The sequence below is a fragment of the Lemur catta genome, chromosome 16 (genome assembly GCF_020740605.2).
Source record: "Lemur catta isolate mLemCat1 chromosome 16, mLemCat1.pri, whole genome shotgun sequence".
NCBI classification, from domain to species: Eukaryota; Metazoa; Chordata; class Mammalia; order Primates; family Lemuridae; genus Lemur; species Lemur catta.
Window position 1 is genome coordinate 5212607 of NC_059143.1, and position 18491 is coordinate 5231097.

Below are 18491 nucleotides of genomic sequence, written 5' to 3' on the forward strand. Positions count from 1 at the left end.
AATTTCAGGGTTGGTGTCTATTGATTGTCTTTTCTTTTGAGAATTGGTCAGATTTTCTTGGTTCTTTGTATATCAAATAATTTTGGATTGTATCCTGGACACTTTGAATATTATGTTATAAGACATTGAGTCATATTAAAATCCTCTGGAGAATGTTGTTTTTTCTCTGTTTCTTTGTTTTAGGAGATAGTCAATCAGCTGGTTTTAGGCCACAAGCTTTGTCTCACTTTCTGTGGTTGATGGTTCCAATGTCAGTTCAGTTCTTAAAACCTTTGCCATAATATTTGGGTCTGCCCTGCACATGCATTACTTGGGATCAGTTTGGGACTTGGGCAATTTTAATATGATAGTTCAGTTTTCAAAGCTCATTTGAGGCTGTTCCATGGATGTATAGTTTGGGATGATACTAAGACTCTTCTGATTTATAACAGAATTAGAGGATCCTGCTTCTTGCTACTTTATTGCCAGCATTTCCATTTTAATCTTTAGTTTCTGGGACCCCTTTCTCCAGTTCCTTTGGTCAGAGACAAATTTGGGATGGGGGAGTTATATGTCTTCAAGGCAGCAGAAGCAGTACAGCTTTGCAACTGGAACTAGCTTTGGGCTAGGGTCAAGAAAAAAGGAGATAAAAAAAGGTTTTGAAAATGGGTATAATTTGATTGTTATCCACTCCAATCAATTGTTCTAGTCTTTATTATTAGTTATCAGGGAGATATGGGAATAGAGAAAGACATTACTAGTGGCCTACGGTATTACTACCTAAGTTAGATTTAGTTATTGCTCCATTTCCTTTACCCAAATGCATAGTTATCTTCTACTTAATTCGCTTGAAAGAATAGGTATTCACACACTATCCACCAAATAAAAGAAAAGCAGAAATTGGAATAAAAAATTTTTTGAAATTGGAAAAGAGAACATCAGTGAAAATTGCTGAATAGATAGCTCCAAGTGCTATCCTTCCACAGAAAGAAATCGAGCAAAACCATCAGAGTCAACTTTTTCAGAACTTTTTAAATTGATCAAAGATTTACAGCAACCAAGAGAATGGTAAACAAAGAGAAAGAAAACTTTAAAATGGCAGGAAAGTGTTTTGACATTTGCGTTTGTCTTTGATCCATGCCCATCCACAGAGTGTTTGAGATCTTTAAGGTTGCAGCTTGTATTCCCAGTGTAGGACTCTGGCCCTGCTTGCAGAGAGAGCAGAGCAGACCTTATTTCCAAAGAATTATTATTTTTTTTAATTTCAGCATATTACAAGATTACAAATGTTTAGGTTACATATATTGCCTTTGCCCCACCCGAGTCAGAGCTTCAAGCATGTCCATCCCCCAGATAGTGTGCACTGAACCCATTAGGTGTTTATCTACACCCATCCCCTCCTCCCCCCTCCCATCTGCCCAACAGCTGATGAATGTTATTACTATATGTACACTTAAGCATTGATCAGTTAAAACCAGTTTGATGGTGAGTACATGTGGTGCTTGTTTTTCCATTCTTGGGATATACTTCACTTAGTAGAATGGGTTCCAGCTCTATCCAGAATAATACAAGAGGTACTATATCACTATTATTTTTTTGTGGCTGAGTAGAACTTCATGGTATACATACACCACATTTTATTAATCTAGTCATGTATTGATGGGCACTTGGGTTGTTTCTACATCTTTGCAATTGTGAATTGTGCTTCTATAAACATTCTAGTGCAGAAGTCTTTTTTATAGAATATCTTTTGTTCTTTTGGGTAGATGCCCAGTAATGGGATTGCTGGATAAAATGGTAGTTCTACTTGTAGCTCCTTGAGGTATCTCCGTATTACTTTCCACAGAGGTTGTACTAGTTTGCAGTCCCACCAGCGGTGTATGAGTGTTCCTGTCTCTCCACATCCATGCCAACATTTATTGATTTGGGACTTTTTGATAAAGGTCATCCTCACTGGAGATAAGTGATACCTCATTGTGGTTTTGATTTGCATTTCCTTGATGATTAGCGATTTTGAGCAGTTTTTCATATGTTTGTTAGCCATTAATCTATCTTCTTTTGAAAAGTTTCTGTTCATGTCCTTTGCCCACTTTGTGTTAGGGTTGTTTGATTTTTTTCTTGCTGGTTTTCCTGAGTTCTATATAGATTCTAGTTATCAGCACTTTATCGGATGTGTAGCATGCAAATATTTTCTCCCATTCTGTGGGTTGTCTGTTTGCTCTTGTGATAGTTTCCTTGGCTGTGCAGAAGCTTTTTAATTTGATCAGGTCCCATTTATTTATTTTTGAGATTGCTGTGATTGCCTTTGGCATCTTCTTCATAAATTCTTTCCCTAAGCCAATGTCTTTAAGAGTTTTTCCAACATTTTCTTCTAGAGTTCTTATAGTCTCATGTCTTAGTTTAAGTCTGTTATCCACTGTGAGGATAATATCCCAGGCCGTGCTACAAATCTAGATATATAGGTACAAGAAGCTCAAAGAACACTGAACAACCCATTCTTACACAACCAGTAGATCAAATTGATAATCACAATGGAAACTAGAGAATGCCTGTAGACAAATGGAAATAAAAACACAACATACCAAAACTTATTGGATGTAGTGAAAGTAGTGCTCAGAGGGAAATTTATAGTTATAAACAATTTCATTAAAAAGGAATGATCTCAAATCAATAACTTAGCCAGTATAATTCTAAGTAATGACCTGCAGAAAGGCTGTACCAATTTCACCCTATTAGCAAAATGTTGTTTCCTCACCCAACAACTCAATATTATGATTTTTTCAAATTTTTGCTAATCTAATGGGTGTAGAATGTCAACTCATTTATGTTTTAGTTATAATTTGTCCATAATGGCTTTTAGCTTCTCTGTATAAGCATATTGCCTGATCAGGTTTTCCTTTGTAGGATGCTTACTTAGATGTTTTACCCACTTCTCTGTTGGTTGACCTGTCTTGTTTTTGATATACGGGAGCTCCTTATCTATTCTAAATATTAATCTCATGTACATTTTAGATGTCATTTATAGTCATCTGTTAATATTATTTATGTTGGCATTGGTTGAATCTCCAAATTTAATGCGGTCAAATCCATCTTTATTATTATTATTATTATTTTTGCCTTATAGCTTATGTTCTTGGATATTGTTTTAGAAAATAATCCTCACTCCAAGGTCACAAAATTATTTTCTCTTTTCATTTATTAACTCTAGAGTTTTATCTTTCACATTTAGGTCTTTATTCATCTGGAGACTACCTTTGTGTTATCCAGCATTATTTTTTTCTCTATTTATTGAGCTAATTTTTGTCTTCTAGATAGCCTATTCTTTTCTTTTTATTATTTAAACTACTTTATTGAGGTAAGATTTACGTAGAAAAACCTGCACATGCTTAATGTATATGTCTCTATGAATTTTGGGGATAAGTACACACACATGAAACCATCACCACCATCAAAGCCGTAAACATCCATCATCCCCCAAGGTTTCATCCCTCCCCCTTTATTTTTTTTTATTTTTATTTATTTATGTATTTATTTAGAGACAGAGTCTTGCTCTGTTGCCTGGGCTAGAGTGCCATGGTGTCAGCCTAGCTCACAGCAACCTCAAACTCCTGGGCTTAAGCAGTCCTTCTGCCTTAGCCTCCCGAGTAACTGGGACTACAGGCATGCACCACCATGCCCGGCTAATTTTTTCTATATATTTTTAGTTGTCCAGCTAATTTCTTTCTATTTTTAGTAGAGACAGGGTCTTGCACTTGCTCAGGCTTGTCTCTAACTCCTGACCTCAAGCAATCCTCCCACCCCGGTGTCCCAGAGTGCTAGGATTACAGGCATGAGCCTGGTTGCCCCTTTATTATTATTAGTGTTTTTTGTCGTTTGATTTTTGGGGAGGTAAGAACAGTTAGCATAAGATCTATCCCCTTAGCAATTTTAAGCATACAATACAATATTGCCGGCTATCAGCACTATGCCATATAGTAGATCTATACTATATCCAGCTTTCCCAGTAGTTTATACTGAAGAGACTCTCCTGATTGTGTATTCTTGGAGATCTTAATTGGCTGTATATGTGTGGGGTTGTTTCTGGGGCCTCTCTTCTATTCCAGTCATCTATGTGCCTGTTTTTATGCCAGATCCATAATTGCTATAGCTTTGTACTAAAATGTGAAACCAGGAAGTGTGTTGTCTACAGCTTTGTTCTCCTTATTTAAGATTGGTTTGCCTATTTAGGGTCTTTTGTGGTTTCATACAAATTTTAGGATAGTTTTTTCTATTTCTGTGAAAAATGCTATTGGAATTTTGATAGGGATTGCATTGAATCGCTAGATCACTTTGGGTAGTATGGACATTTTAATAATATTAGTTATTCCAGTCCATGAACATATGATATATTTCTATTTTTGTGTATCTACTTTAATTTCTTTCATAATGTTTTATAGTTTTCAGTGTGCAGATCTGTCACCTCCTTTGTAAATTTATATCTAAGTATTTTATTCTTTTTGATGCTATTGTAAATTTATACAATAAATTTATATATTTGTTTTCTTACAAAACACAGCTGATTTTTATAATTTGATTTTATATCCTGCAACTTTACTGAACTTGTTTATTAGTTCTGATTTTTTTTTGGTAGTCGTTAGGGTTTTCAATACATAAGGTTATATAATCTGCAAACAGGGACAACTTAACTTCTTCCTTTCCAACAGGAGTGCCTTTTATTTCTTTCTCTTGCCTGATTGCTCTGGCTAGGACTTCCAGTACTGTGTTGAATAGAAGTGGCAAGAGCATGAATCCTTGTCTTGTTTCTGATCACAGTGGAAAAATTTCTAGCTTTTCACCATTGAGTATGAGATCAGCTGTAATATTATAACATATGGTTTTTATTGTGTTGAGGTATACTTCTTTTATACCTAATTTTTGAAAGATTTATCATGAAAAGATATTGAATTGTGCTAAATGCTTTTTCTGCATCTATTAGGTTTCTAATCTTCATTCTTTTAATGTGGTGTTTAACAGTTATAGATTTATGTATATTAAACCATACTTGCAATCCAGAGATGAATTCCACTTGATTATGGCATATAGTCCTTTTAATGTGCTGTTGACTTCAGTTTGCTAATATGTTTTTGAAAACTGTTGCATCTGTGTTCATCAGGGATATTGGCCTGTAATTTTCTTTTCTAGTAGCGTCCTTTTTCTGGCGGGTATCAGGGTAATATTGGCCTTATAGAATGAGTTTGGAGGTGTCCCCTTCACTTTAATTTTGTGGAAGAGTTTGATAAAGATTGGTATTAGCTCTTTAAATATTTGATAGAGTTCACCAGTGAAGCTATCTGGTTCTGTGTTTTCATTGTTAGGAGAGTTTTGATACTGTTTGGATCTCCTTCCTCATTAATGATCTATTCAGATTTTCTATTTCTTCATGATTCAGTCCTAGTAGTTTGTATGTTTTTAGAATTTTGTCCATTTCTTGCAGTTATCCAATTTGTTGGTGAATAGTAGTCTAGTGGTCATAGTAGTGTCTTATGACCCTTTGTATTTCTGTGGCATCAGTTATAATATCTTCTGTTCTATTTATAACTTTATTTATTTGAGTCTTCTCTCTTTTTTTAGTAGTTAGTCTTCGTAAAGGTTTGTCAATTTTATTTACCTTTTCAAAAAAACAATTGTTATTTCAATGATCTTTTATATTGTTTTTCTCTTCTCTAATTCATTTATTTCTGCTCTAAACTTTATTTTATCCTTCCTTCTGCTAACTTTTGGCTTAGTTTTTTCTCCTTTTTCTAGTACCTTGAGTTGTAAAGTTAGGTTGTTTATTTGAGATATTCAGGTATTTTTTAAATATAGTCTTTTCTTGCTATAAACTTCTCCCTTAGGACTGCTTTTGCTGCTTCTTCTAAGCATATTATATTTGTTGTGCTTCCATATTCGTTTGTCTTCATATATTTTTTATTTCCTTCTTGATTTCTTCTTTGATCCATTGGTTGTTTTAGGAATGTGTCACTTAATTTCCCCATATTTGTGAATTTTTGAATTTTCCTTCTATTATTGATTTCTAGTTTCATACCACTGTGGTCAGAAACGATTGATATGGTTTCAGTCTTGTTAAACTTGTTCAGACTTGTTTTGTGGCCCAATATATGCTCTGTCCTGAAGAATGTTCCATATGTGCTTGAGAAGAATATATATTCTGTTGCTGTTCGTTGGAATGTTCTGTATATGTCTGTTAGGTCCAGTTAGTATATAGTGTTGTTCTAATCCATTTTTTCTTTATTTATTTTCTGTCTATATGATCTATCATTGTTGAAAGTGGGATATTCAAGTCCCCAGCTATTGCATAGCAGTCTATTTCTCCTTTCATTTCTGTTAATAATTGCTTTATATATTTAGGTGTTCTTATGTATGCATATATATGCACAATTATTAAATCTTCTTGACAAATTGATTGCTTTATCTTTATATAATTACCTTCTTTGTCTCCTGTGAGAGTTTTTGACTTAAAGTGTATTTTGTCTAATACAGAAATAGCCATCCCCATTTTCTTTCTGTTGCATGGAATATCATTTTCCATCCCTTCATTTTCAGCCTATGTATGTCTTTAAAGCTAAAGTGAGTCTCTTATAGGCAATGTATAGTTGTATCTTGTTATTTTTATCCATTCAACCACATTATATCTCTTAGTGGGAGAATTTAATCCCTTTACATTTAAAGTAAATATTCATAAGTAAGGACCTATTATTGACATTTTGGTAATTATTTACAGACTGGTCTGTAGTTTCTTTGCTCCTTTCTTCCTCTCTTGCTATTTTCCTCTGTAATTTGATGATTTTTTATATTGATATGCTTTGATTCCTTTCTCTTTATCTCATGCTTATCTATTAATAGTACAGTTTTTGTGTGTGATTATGAGTCTTACATAAAATATCTTATAGATATAGCAATCTATTTTAAGTTTATAATAGCTTAGTTTCAATCACTTACAAAAACAACACTTTTACTTACCCCATTTTATGTTATTGATTTATTCCCCCATTTTATTTGTTGATGTCACAATTCACATCTTTTTGTTTGTATCCATCAATAAATTATTGTATAATAACTATAGTTATTTTTAGTACTTTTGTATTTTAACTTTTATATTAGAGTTCTATATGTTTTACATATAGCCGTAATAGTATTAGAGTATTCTGAATTTGAGTATAAAATTACCAAATAGTTTTATATCTTCATATGTTTTCATGTTGCCGATTAGTGTTCTTTCCTTTTCTTTTTTTTTTTATTTCAGGATATTATGGGGGTACAAACATTTTGGTTACATGTTATGACTTTGCCACATCCAAACCATGATTTGAGGCATGCCATTTCCCCCCTACAACGCTCAGTGCATCCATTAGTAGTGAGTTTACCCACCCCCAACCCCCCTACCACCAAAGAATATTATTACTGTGTGAGCACCTTAGTGTTGATCAGTCAGTGCCAATTTGATGGTGAGTACATGTGGTGCCTATTCTTCCATTCTTGTGATACCTCACTTCGGAGGATGGGCTCAAGCTCTATCCAGGAAAATATAAGAGGTGCTAGATCACTGTTGTTTTTTATAATTGAGTAGTATTCCATTGTATACATATATCATATTTTATTAATCCACTCATGGATCGACGAGCACTTGGGTTGTTTCCACGTCCTTGCAATAGTGAATTGTTGGCTGGGCGTGGTGGCTCACGCCTGTAATCCTAGCCCTCTGGGAGGCCGAGGTGGATGGATCGCTCGAGGTCAGGAGTTCGAGACCAGCCTGAGTGAGACCCCGTCTCTACTAAAAATAGAAATAAAAATTATCTGGACAACTAAAAATATATATAGAAAAAATTAGCCGGGCATGGTGGTGCATGCCCGTAGTCCCAGCTACTCGGGAGGCTGAGGCAGTAGGATCGCTTAAGCCCAGGAGTTTGAGGTTGTTGTGAGCTAGGCTGACACCACGGCACTCACTCTAGCCCGGGCAACAAAGTGAAAAAATAGTGAATTGTGCTGCCATAAACATTTGAGTGCAGATGTCTTTATTATACAATGACTTTTGTTCCTTTGGGTAGGTGCCTAATAGTGCTATTGCTGGATCAAATTTTATTTCTATTTTTAGCTTTTTGAGGTATCTCCAAATTCTTTGCCACAGAGGTTGGACTAATTTGCAGTCCCACCAGCAGTGTAAGAGTGTTCCTGTCTCTTCACATCCTCACCAGCATTTGTTGCTTTGGGATTTTTTGATAAAGGCCAATCTCACTGGGGTTAGGTGATATCTCATTGTGGTTTTGATTTGGATTTCCCTAATGATTAGAGATGTTGAGCATTGTTCCATGTTTCTTGGCCATTCGTCTACCTTCTTTGGAAAAGTTTCTGTTCATGTCCTTTGCCCATTTATTGATGGGGCTGTTTGATTTTTTTCTTGTTGATTTTTTTTGAATTCTAGATAGATTCTTGTTGTCAGTCCTTTATCAGCTAGTGTTCTTTCATTTCATTTTTTTTTCTTTTGTATTTCAGCATATTATGGGAGTACAAATGTTTAGGTTACGTATATTGCCCTTGCCCCACCCAAGTCAGAGCTTCAAGCCTGTCCATTCCCCAGATGGTGCGCATCGCACTCATTATATGTGTATATACCCATGCCCTCCCCGCCCCCCCCGCCACATCTGCCTGACACCCAGTGAATGTTATTACTATATGTGCACTTAAGCATTGATCAGGTAAAACCAATTTGATGGTGAGTACATGTGGTGCTTATTTTTCCATTCTTGGGATACTTCACTTAGTAGAATGGGTTCCGGCTCTATCCAGGATAATACAAGAGGTGCTATGTCACCATTGTTTTTTGTGGCTGAGTAGAACTCCATGGTATACATATACCACATTTTATTAATCTAGTCATGTATTGATAGGCACTTGGGTTGTTTCCACATCTTTGCAATTGTGAATTGTGCTGCTATAAACATTCGAGTGCAGATGTCTTTTTTATGGAATGTCTTTTTTTCTTTCATTTCATTTTGAAGAGCCCCTTTTAACATTTCTCATAAAGCATGTCTAGTGATGATAAATTCTCTTAGCTTTTGCTTGTCGGTGAAAATATCTCTGTTTTAATTCTCAATGACATCTTTAGTGGCTATATTATTTTTGGTTAGAATTTTTTTTTCCTTCAGTACTTTGAATATATTGCCCCACTCTCTCCTGGCTTACAAGGTTTCTGATGAGAAATCCACTGATAGTCTGCTGGTGGTACCCTTGTACATGACAAGTTGCTTTTTTTCTTACTGTTTTCACAGCTCTTTCGTTTTGACTTTTGACAATTTAATTATAACGCTTCTCTGTGAAGATCTCTTTGTACTCAACCTGTGTAGAATTCTTGGGGCTTCCTGGACCTGTATGTTCATTCCACTCTCCAGATTTGGGAAATTTTCTTCCATTATTTCTTAAATAAACTTTTTTCTTCATTGTCTTTCTCTACCCTTCTTGGGCAGCATAAGGTGTATATAAGTGCACTTTGATGATGTCCCGTGACTCATAGGGACTTTTTTTTTTTTAACTCTGTTTCGTTCTCTTATCTTCTTCTTGTTCCTCTACTGGATAATTTCAAATGATTTATCTTTGAGTTTGCTGGTGTTATTTTGCTTGATAAAGTCTGTTGTTGAAACTCTTTATTCAGTTTTTCAGTTAAGACATTGTATTCTTCAGCTCCAGGATTTTTATTTGGTTGGTTCTTATGGTTTCTATCTCTTTATTGAAAGTCTCAAGTGTGTTCATTATTTTTTTAATTTGTTTAATTGTTTATCTGTGTTCTCTTGTAGCTCACTGAACTTCAAGATGATTATTTTCAATTATTTCTCAGGCAATTTGTAGATCTCCATATCTTTGAAGTCAGACACTGGAACTTTATGTTTCTTCCTTCGGTGGTATCATAGTTTCTTGATTCTTCATGTTCTTTGAAGACTTGCACTGATGTTTTAACATTTGAAGAAGTAGTCACCATCTCCAGTTTTTACTGACTGGCTTCAGGCTAGAAGGATCTTCACTAATGAGCCTGGTTAGATATTCTAGGGATCTCTCAGACTTTGTCTATGGGTGCCCCTGCTCTGCTTTTCTTGTTCCTTCTTATGGGGGAAGTACTAAGATCTTGTGCCTTTTCTCTCTCAAAACCAGGCCTGGTACTAACAGCCTCCAGTTTATTTTCCCTAGGGCAAGGCCCTGACATGCTCAAGGTTGTGCATTTTCTCCCTTACCAGAAGAGTCAATCCAGATGTGAAGATCTCTGCCTGCTGTTGAGATTTGTGTGTTAGCTGAAGAAGCTTGTGTAGGCCATGCATGCAGATGGACAAGGTGCTGTCCACAGGATGGGGGTACAGGGTGCTGAGGGGGTGCACCAGTTGATCATGGAGGTACCCTGGCAAGTCATCTTGCAGGGTTCAGTGTTGGGTCTTGTGGCAGAGTCCATCAGCTGGTTATTAGGGTTTGTGGGTGGCTGTTGAGAATTGTGTACCAGTTGCTATTCACTCTCCTCTTTTCTTCCAGCTCCTAGGCTTATCCCTTCAGTGTTCTGGATGAGGCAAAACAGAATGGGCCTCCTGGGTAGCATACTCTAAGAGTGGGAAAATTGGGTGCTCACAGTCCTCTTGCTTTCCCCAGTGTGAGAAATTGAAGGCCAACCAGGCCTCTCTTGGCACCAAGCTGTGCCACCTTGGGAGAAGCATGACATGGATTAAATGAAACTTCTTTTCTTACCCTCTTCAGTATGTTCACTCTTGGATTTTTTTTTTGTTCCTTGGTAGTGCTCAAAACTTGAACAGCCTCTGGGGCTCCCACAAAAGTATTCTTGTCCATAGATAGTTGCCAAAATTGATGTTTCTAGGGGGAAATGAGAGCTAGAACCTCCTATTCTTCCATCTTGCTGATGTCATTCTTATTGTTTTCCTGTTAATTTGTAGGGTTGACTTTGATATTTATCAAGTTAATGTAAATAAATTGGTATGTTTCTGAGTAATATATGGTATTCCATTTGACTTCTTTTTCTCTCCATAGGAATCTTAAGGGTTTTTTTTTTGTTTGTTTTAACTTAGGAATTTGTAGCATACTTAATGTCTGTTAGGACATAGCAACCTCACCTACTTTTGATCTTATTTCTAAAAATTTCAAAATTGACATGGAAATTCATAGGGTTTTATTATTCCAAATATATTTTAAAATGTTTATTGAAATTTTCAAAGAGTATTTTCATAAATAAATAAATATATATGTGTGTGTATATATATATATATATATATATATATATAGAGAGAGAGAGAGAGAGAGAGAGAGAGAGAGAGAAAGAGAAGGAGAGAGAGAAAGGGAGTGTCTCATCCTTTTGCCTGGGCTAGAGTGCAGTGGTATCATCATAGCTCACAGAAACCTCAAATTCCTGGGCTCCAGTGATCCTCCTGCCTCAGCCTCCTAGTGTGCCACCATGCCCAGCTAATTTTTCTATTTTTTGTAGAGACAGGGTCTCGCTATGTCTCTCAGACTCCTGTCCTCAAGTGAATCGCTCACCTCAGCCCCCCAAAGTGCTAGGATCTCAGGCATGAGCCACCACACACACCTGGCCTTTTATATACTTTGAAATATGTTGTTGAAGGTGTAAAAGTTTTTGTTGGGATTTTATTTGAAATTGTATTGAATTTTTGACTAAATTTGGGGGAAATTGACATTTTATCATATAAAGTCATGTCATCGAGACTGTAACAGATATTTTCATTTATTTATGTCTCCTGTTTGTTTTTCTATTTCTTACAATTTTGTCCATAAAGTATTGTGAACTCTTTTGTAGGTTAATTCTTAAATACTCTTATCAGTCAAGTTTCAGCTAGAATACCAGTACCGATAGGATTTACAATATACGTTTTTCCATATATGATTTATTACAAGGAATTTAGTTACACAATTGATTATGTGAGCTGGCTAAGGAAGTTCACAATCAATAGGATAGGCTATCAGAAAGGGAAAATCATGGGAACCCAAAATTCATGGCACAGGCTAAAGTTATTCTCCACAGGTAACAGAGTTTCTTTTCTGTCACATACACACACCCAAACACACCTCAGCCCGGTTTTCAGGCCTTCCAGCTGATTGAATCAGGCCCTCCCAGATTATGGAGGATAGTCTCCCTTCATTAATGTCATTTGATTATGGCCTTTAATGACATCTGTAAACTCCTGGCAACACCCAGATTAATGTTGGTTCAATAACTGTGGCTTATAGCCTGTCCTATAGCATACTGACACATTGACAACACCATTACAATACAATTTTGATTGCTAACAAAGTTGTCTCTTATTTTCTATTTGATTATTGCTAATATAGAAGAGATAAATTGATTTTTCTAAATCATTTCCTAAATTTTTTTTTATTTCAGCTTATTATGGGGGTACAAAAGCTCAGGTTATATATATTGCCCATGTCCCGCCCATCCCCCTGAGTCAGAGCCTCAATTTGTTTTGGTTCTAATAGTTGATCTGTGGATTCAGTTTGGCATTCAATAGTGATGATGATATCATCTGAAAATATTAATAGTTCCTTTTGTCATATTATCTGCAAATAACTCTAGTTACTAAAACTCTTTATTCTTTTTATCTTATGGTATTGGCCAGTTCACCCAGTAATATGTTAACTGGTGGCAATGATATGTCTTTGATTATTCTCTAACAGTGGAAGGACTATGTCTAAAATTCTACCGTAAACAGGATGTTTGCTTTAGTTATGTTATAAATCATTTAAGAATGTTTCCTTCTATTCCTAGTTTTCTTAGTGTTTTTAAAATTATAAATAGGTTTTGAACTTTATGAATTGTTTCTTCTGTATCCATTGAGAAAGTCATGATGTCAGGATGCTAATGTGTAAATTACACTTATGGCTTTGTTAATGTTAACCATATTTTTTTTCTGCAATATACCCTTGCTGATGCATTATGATGCATTATATTTTTACTATGCTATTTCAGTTGTTTATCCTTTTTTATAATTTTTGTCAATGTTCATAAGTAAAATGGGTTTATAATTTTCTTTTCTAGACTTACTTAATTTTGAAATTAAAGTTATTCTAACTTCATAAAATGGTTTAGACAGTTTCCTTCTTTTTCTACTTTCTGGAACTATTTTTATCAGATAGGGGTTATCTTCCTTCAAAGTTGGCATCACTTCTTTATAAAATTTTCTGGGTCAGGGCCTTTTTGTGGTTCCACTGCAATATGTCATGTAATAAATAGAAAAGCATCTTTCTTTTACAGTGAATTTTTAGTAAATGTAAAGCCAATTATATAATGTTACAAAGGAATAAGGTAGTTTTTAGGTATAGACTAATAAAGGAATAATTATTACACTACGTATATTTTGAGTCAGTCTACATGATAGGTTGTGCAGAAACATGTTCTATGTGGAACTATACAAGAGACAGAATGAGTGTGGTTGATCTTAAGTTCTCTTATAGAATCTCTGTGCTTTTCATCTCCTAGGACATACGGGACGGTTATTAAAGTCTCTGTGCTTCACCAGTCTTTCCTTCCTGTTGCTGCACATCATTTTCCACATCACATTGGCTAGCCTTGAAGCTCAACACCGTATTGCACCTGGTTACAACTGTAAGTATTATGGTGTTTTCTTTTTCATATTATGTATGTGCATAATAAAGCTACATGTCAACACACCCATGGAAATTTGTGGTCATTTGGAAATCCAGTGTAGTATAGGTACATATGAAGAAGCATTGCCGTGGAAAACTGGGTCATGAGATTAAGTTTATTCATGAATCTTCAACATGTATTAAATGTCAGGTCCCTATCTGTATGTAGGACATTAGCATTGGGCTTAACCTAAAAATCAAGATTTACATACAGTTTTTGCAGCTTATAGTACAGCTAGTAAAAAAAGACATGTATAATTTCTAACATGATAAATGAGAGTACAAAAGTTGAATAACTTTATATGGTTATATGACAGTGACATAAATCCTATTATTAATGTAAAGTATAACATAAAATTTCTGATGATTTTGTAGGAAAAATGAAATGACACATACAGTTTCTTTTTCAAATTAGAAATTCTTTATTGATATTTATAGGGAAATAATGCATCTTATATTTTGAAGTTATTATCTGAAAGAGTATATAAAAAGTATATAAAACATATATAGGTTTTATCTGGATAGTATCTTTCCAAAATTTACCTGCCATTGAATAAATCTTGCTTCAGTTAGGATGTGTGATTGTCACTGGAAAAAACAGAGCACTTCAAGTGGAGGGAATACAGTCCATATGTTTTAGGTTAAGGTTTCTTTAGAAACCCTAGGATATTTGAAATAGACTGTAATAACAATTTTAACTTGTCAGTTTTTCTTTGAAGAACCCATTTGTGGGTTTGAAATTTCCTGAACTTTCATAAGTGCAAGTACAAGTAACATGAAGTAAACCTACCCTTCCTTGTAAAATAAAAAGATCAAAATTCTTCACTGACCAAAGAGTATAACTTAAATATAATAAGGGATTGTGTAGTAGAATTCATATTCATAAATAATCTACTATCCCTCACTGCATAACTTTTATATATATACACAGCTAAAGTTAGTGTTTATTTTGGCCACTTAATATTGCGTTCGGAGTTCTTTTGAAAATAATGCCTATCAAAAGATAGGCATTTTTAATTCAAGATCTATTATTTAAAGTATGGTTGTTTTTAAAATTGATATATAATTTACATATCATAAAATCCACCTTTTTTTTTTTTTTGCTTAAACAACAGAAATTTATTGTCTCATAGTTTTGGAAGGCAGAAGTCTGAAATCAAAATGTTCGAGTTGGTTTCTTCTGAGAACTCTGAGGGAAAATCAGATCCAGAGAAGCCTCTCTCCTGGCTTCTTGTAGCTTTGGATGCTCCTTGGCTTACCAATGGCATTCTTCCTTTGTCTTCAAATCATTTTTACCTCTGAAATTCACCCATTTAAATTATATAGTTCAGTGGTTTTTAGTGTATTCCAAAGGTTGTGCAACCGTCACCGCTAATTCCAAAACAGTCATCACCTCCAAAAGAAACCTTATACCTATGAATAGTTATTCTCTATTCCCTTCGCAAACATCTCTAGGCAAACGCTAATCTACTTTCTGTCTTTATTATAGTAGGTTTGACTATTCTAGATATTTTATATAAATAAAGTAGGCTTTGTGCTGCCTACTTTTTTAGCATAATATTTTCAAGTTTCTTTCATGTCGCAGCATGTATCAATTCCTTATCTCTTTTCATGGCTGAATAATATTCAATTGTTAAGATGTAGTTTTAACGTTTGATACAAACCAACCTCATCCCATTATTCAAATATTGATAAAGCATAATGTTTAAATAATGACATTTTGGTTATGTTATAGTGATAAAGAACATTTATTATATTTGTCCATGTTCACATCTTTTTGGACTTAGTAGAAATGTTAGCAACAATATTTTATAGTGCTTCTTAACCAGAAATCCTTTGGATATCTCTTAATGAGGCATTCCCAGGACCATAAGGAAGAATTTTATAACCGTAGGCTTTGTCCAAATAAAAGATTTTTTTAAAATAATGAGTTCTTCATAATTAGTAGTATTTCATTATAGGATACATTATAACTTATCAGACTTTACAAATTTGAGTTTATAAATATATGTTACTCATTTCTGCAAATAATTTTAGGTTGCTGAGTGATATAGGAAGGACTACACTGGAGGGTATTAGAATAAGAGGCCAAATTCATGTGTACCATGGAGTTCTACTCAACCACAAAAGACAATGGTGATCTAGCACCTCTTGTATTATCCTGGGTATAGCTGGAGCCCATTCTACTAAGTGAAGTATCACAAGAATAGAAAAACAAGCACCACAGGTACTCACCATCAAATTGATATTAACTGATCAACACTTATGTGCACATATAGTAGTAACGTTCATTGGGTGTCAGGCAGGTGGGGGGGACGAGGAGGGGATGGGTATATATACATCTAATGGGTGCAGTGCACAATGTCTGGGGGATGGACACACTTGAAGCTCCAACTTGGGTGGGACAAAGGCAATATATGTAACCTAAACATTTGTACCCATGTAATATCCTGAAAAAAAATATTAAAAAAAATTGTTTGAAAAAGAAAATAATTCATGTGGTACCCATCTATCCAGCTTGTTACCTTGCCCATGTGTTTCAGATGGTCCAATATTGTTGGAATGGTAACATTAAACCTTGCTGCTAATTCATGCATAGGTTGAGATGGATTCGTTTCCACTACAGCTTTCAGCTCATCATTATCCACCTTGGTCTCAGGTCACCCACATGGCTCATTTTCAAGATTAAAATCACCAGAATGGAACTTACCAAACCATTGATGTATTGTATGTTAATTAGCCACATCTTTCCCAAACACTCTGTTGATATTTCAAGCTGTCTGCACTACACTGGTTCCATGAGGGAAGTCATATTAAAAAATAAGATGAATTTTTGACTTATCCATGGTTTCACAAAAATTGCTCTAAAAAAATCTCAAAGATAATCACAAGCCAAAATGTGCATTTGAAACAATGAGGATGTACCTTCACAATAAAAAAAAAGAAGTATCAAAGTGAAATATCAGAGATATCAGCTGTCAAACTTGTACTTAAGGAAATCGGACATTCCATACTTAATAACCTAATATTATGCAGAAGTCTACATTTCCCAGTGGTGAAGGGAGAAGGCCATTGCAGGTATAGTCAGAGATAGCCTCTTGACATGCCTCTTCCTAAGGATTCCTCCTCAATCTTGAGGAGCTAGGTCTGCCTTTCCTAACCTCATTTCCTAAATATTTGGGCTTCTTGATACTGTGGTATTTCCATGTCTGTGTCAAAAATATTTTCATTCAGCCTGAGCAACATAGGGAGACCCCATCTCTGCAAAAACTAAGAAAAACTAGCTGGGCATGGTGGCATGTGACTGTAGTTCCAGCTACTAGGGAGGCTCAGGAGTAGATCGCTTGAGCCCAGGAGTTAGAGGTTGCAGTGAGCTATGATGATGCCACTGCACTCTAGCCTGGGTGACAGAGCAAGACTCTGTCTCAAAAAACAAAAACAAAAAACAATATTTTCATTTATGCCCAAATGTCCTCTACTATTCTGTACTGTAATATAATTTCAACATGTCAGAATCTAATATAACATCTTCCTTTTTTTCCTTTTTTTTCCTTTTTTTTGATGTCCCCATATGAAAGCTCTATTCCACAAAGATCCAATTTAATGGAAGTCATAATAGTAAACTTTATTTCTACAGAGTTAAATTCCAATTTGAAGTTTATTTCTATAAAAAGTTAAAGTTCCAATTTGAAGTTCCTATATTTTTGATGAAGTAACCACTACAGAAGGGATATGTTAAAGATAGAGTTAAGAAAGAAATTTGAGTTTTTTACTTCCAGCCACAGGCACCTTAAAGGTGAGTTTATAGAAATAATAAATTTCTTCTGAAAAACCAGTGATGCATGTAATAGCATTGGCTCATCAGGTGTTGCAGAATTTTTTTTAGTTCAGTTTTATGTGTAACATTTAAAATTAATACATTCTTGAAAAAGGATAAAAGAGAAGAACAAACAAACTTCAGAGCTTTGCAAACTAGTTTAGTCTAAGATTGACACAGACCAGGTTTTCAGCCTAGAGCATTTTTTAATGATCAAGTTATATAAACTGAAAATACTGTTAGGGTGGGTAATGGAAACACTGACTTTTAATTTAGACTTCACTTCACTAATGTTATTGTTTCTTGAGCATTTGGAGTTATGATTACACCATCGGAGTTGTAAACACAAACTCAGTTATCGTGATATCCCAAATTTGAAGTTTATCCCTTTTTGGCATCTTCATCTATAAAGTGACAAAATATCAAATAGAAAGACACAAATTATCTTGGCCCTCAATGTGGTACATTTTGAATGTTTTCTCTATGTTGAAGACATTGGTAAATTAAAATTAAAACCCAGACAAATTAGGTTCCCAATCATTTTCAAGTGATTCAAATTCAAGACCACCAAGTGCTCATTTATATGTGTTTAATTTTATTTTCCTAACTACTTCTTTCCCCTATTTAAAACTTATACCCTCACCCTCATTATAGCAAAATATCCCAGCATCTCTTAAGAGTCTAAGACATGTTTTGGGGGACAACAGTAGCATTTATAAATATTGAGTCATTGAAAGTTCTTGTTCCCCCAGAGTCCTGTGAATATTAACTGGCAGTAATAAAGATTTTTTTCAAACCACCCTATTTAGTTTTTGACTAGTTGGCAGGTTTGTTAAAGGTGCCATTGTGCAGACCTGAAACTTAACACCACCTCCTTCTCCTTCTTTATTTTTTTTTTTCATTTCCAAAATGGAGTTCTTATAGGTAAGTGAGGAATCCATAAGGAAGGGGAGACCTCTGTAAATTTTGCTCAAACATATGTTGTGCCGCTTACTAAAATATTTTCATTCCA

General features: G+C 34.8%; 1 protein-coding gene across 2 annotated transcripts in view; it reads left to right on the forward strand.

Moving 5' to 3' along the window:
* The window catches only part of PIEZO2 (piezo type mechanosensitive ion channel component 2), a 441466-nt gene that overhangs the window by 133134 nt on the left and 289841 nt on the right, over positions 1-18491 (forward strand). For both annotated transcript variants that reach the window (XM_045527221.1, XM_045527222.1), the window contains exon 3: positions 13496-13621. In XM_045527221.1, the coding sequence (XP_045383177.1) occupies positions 13496-13621 (126 nt within the window). The remainder of the gene's footprint in view (positions 1-13495; positions 13622-18491) is intronic.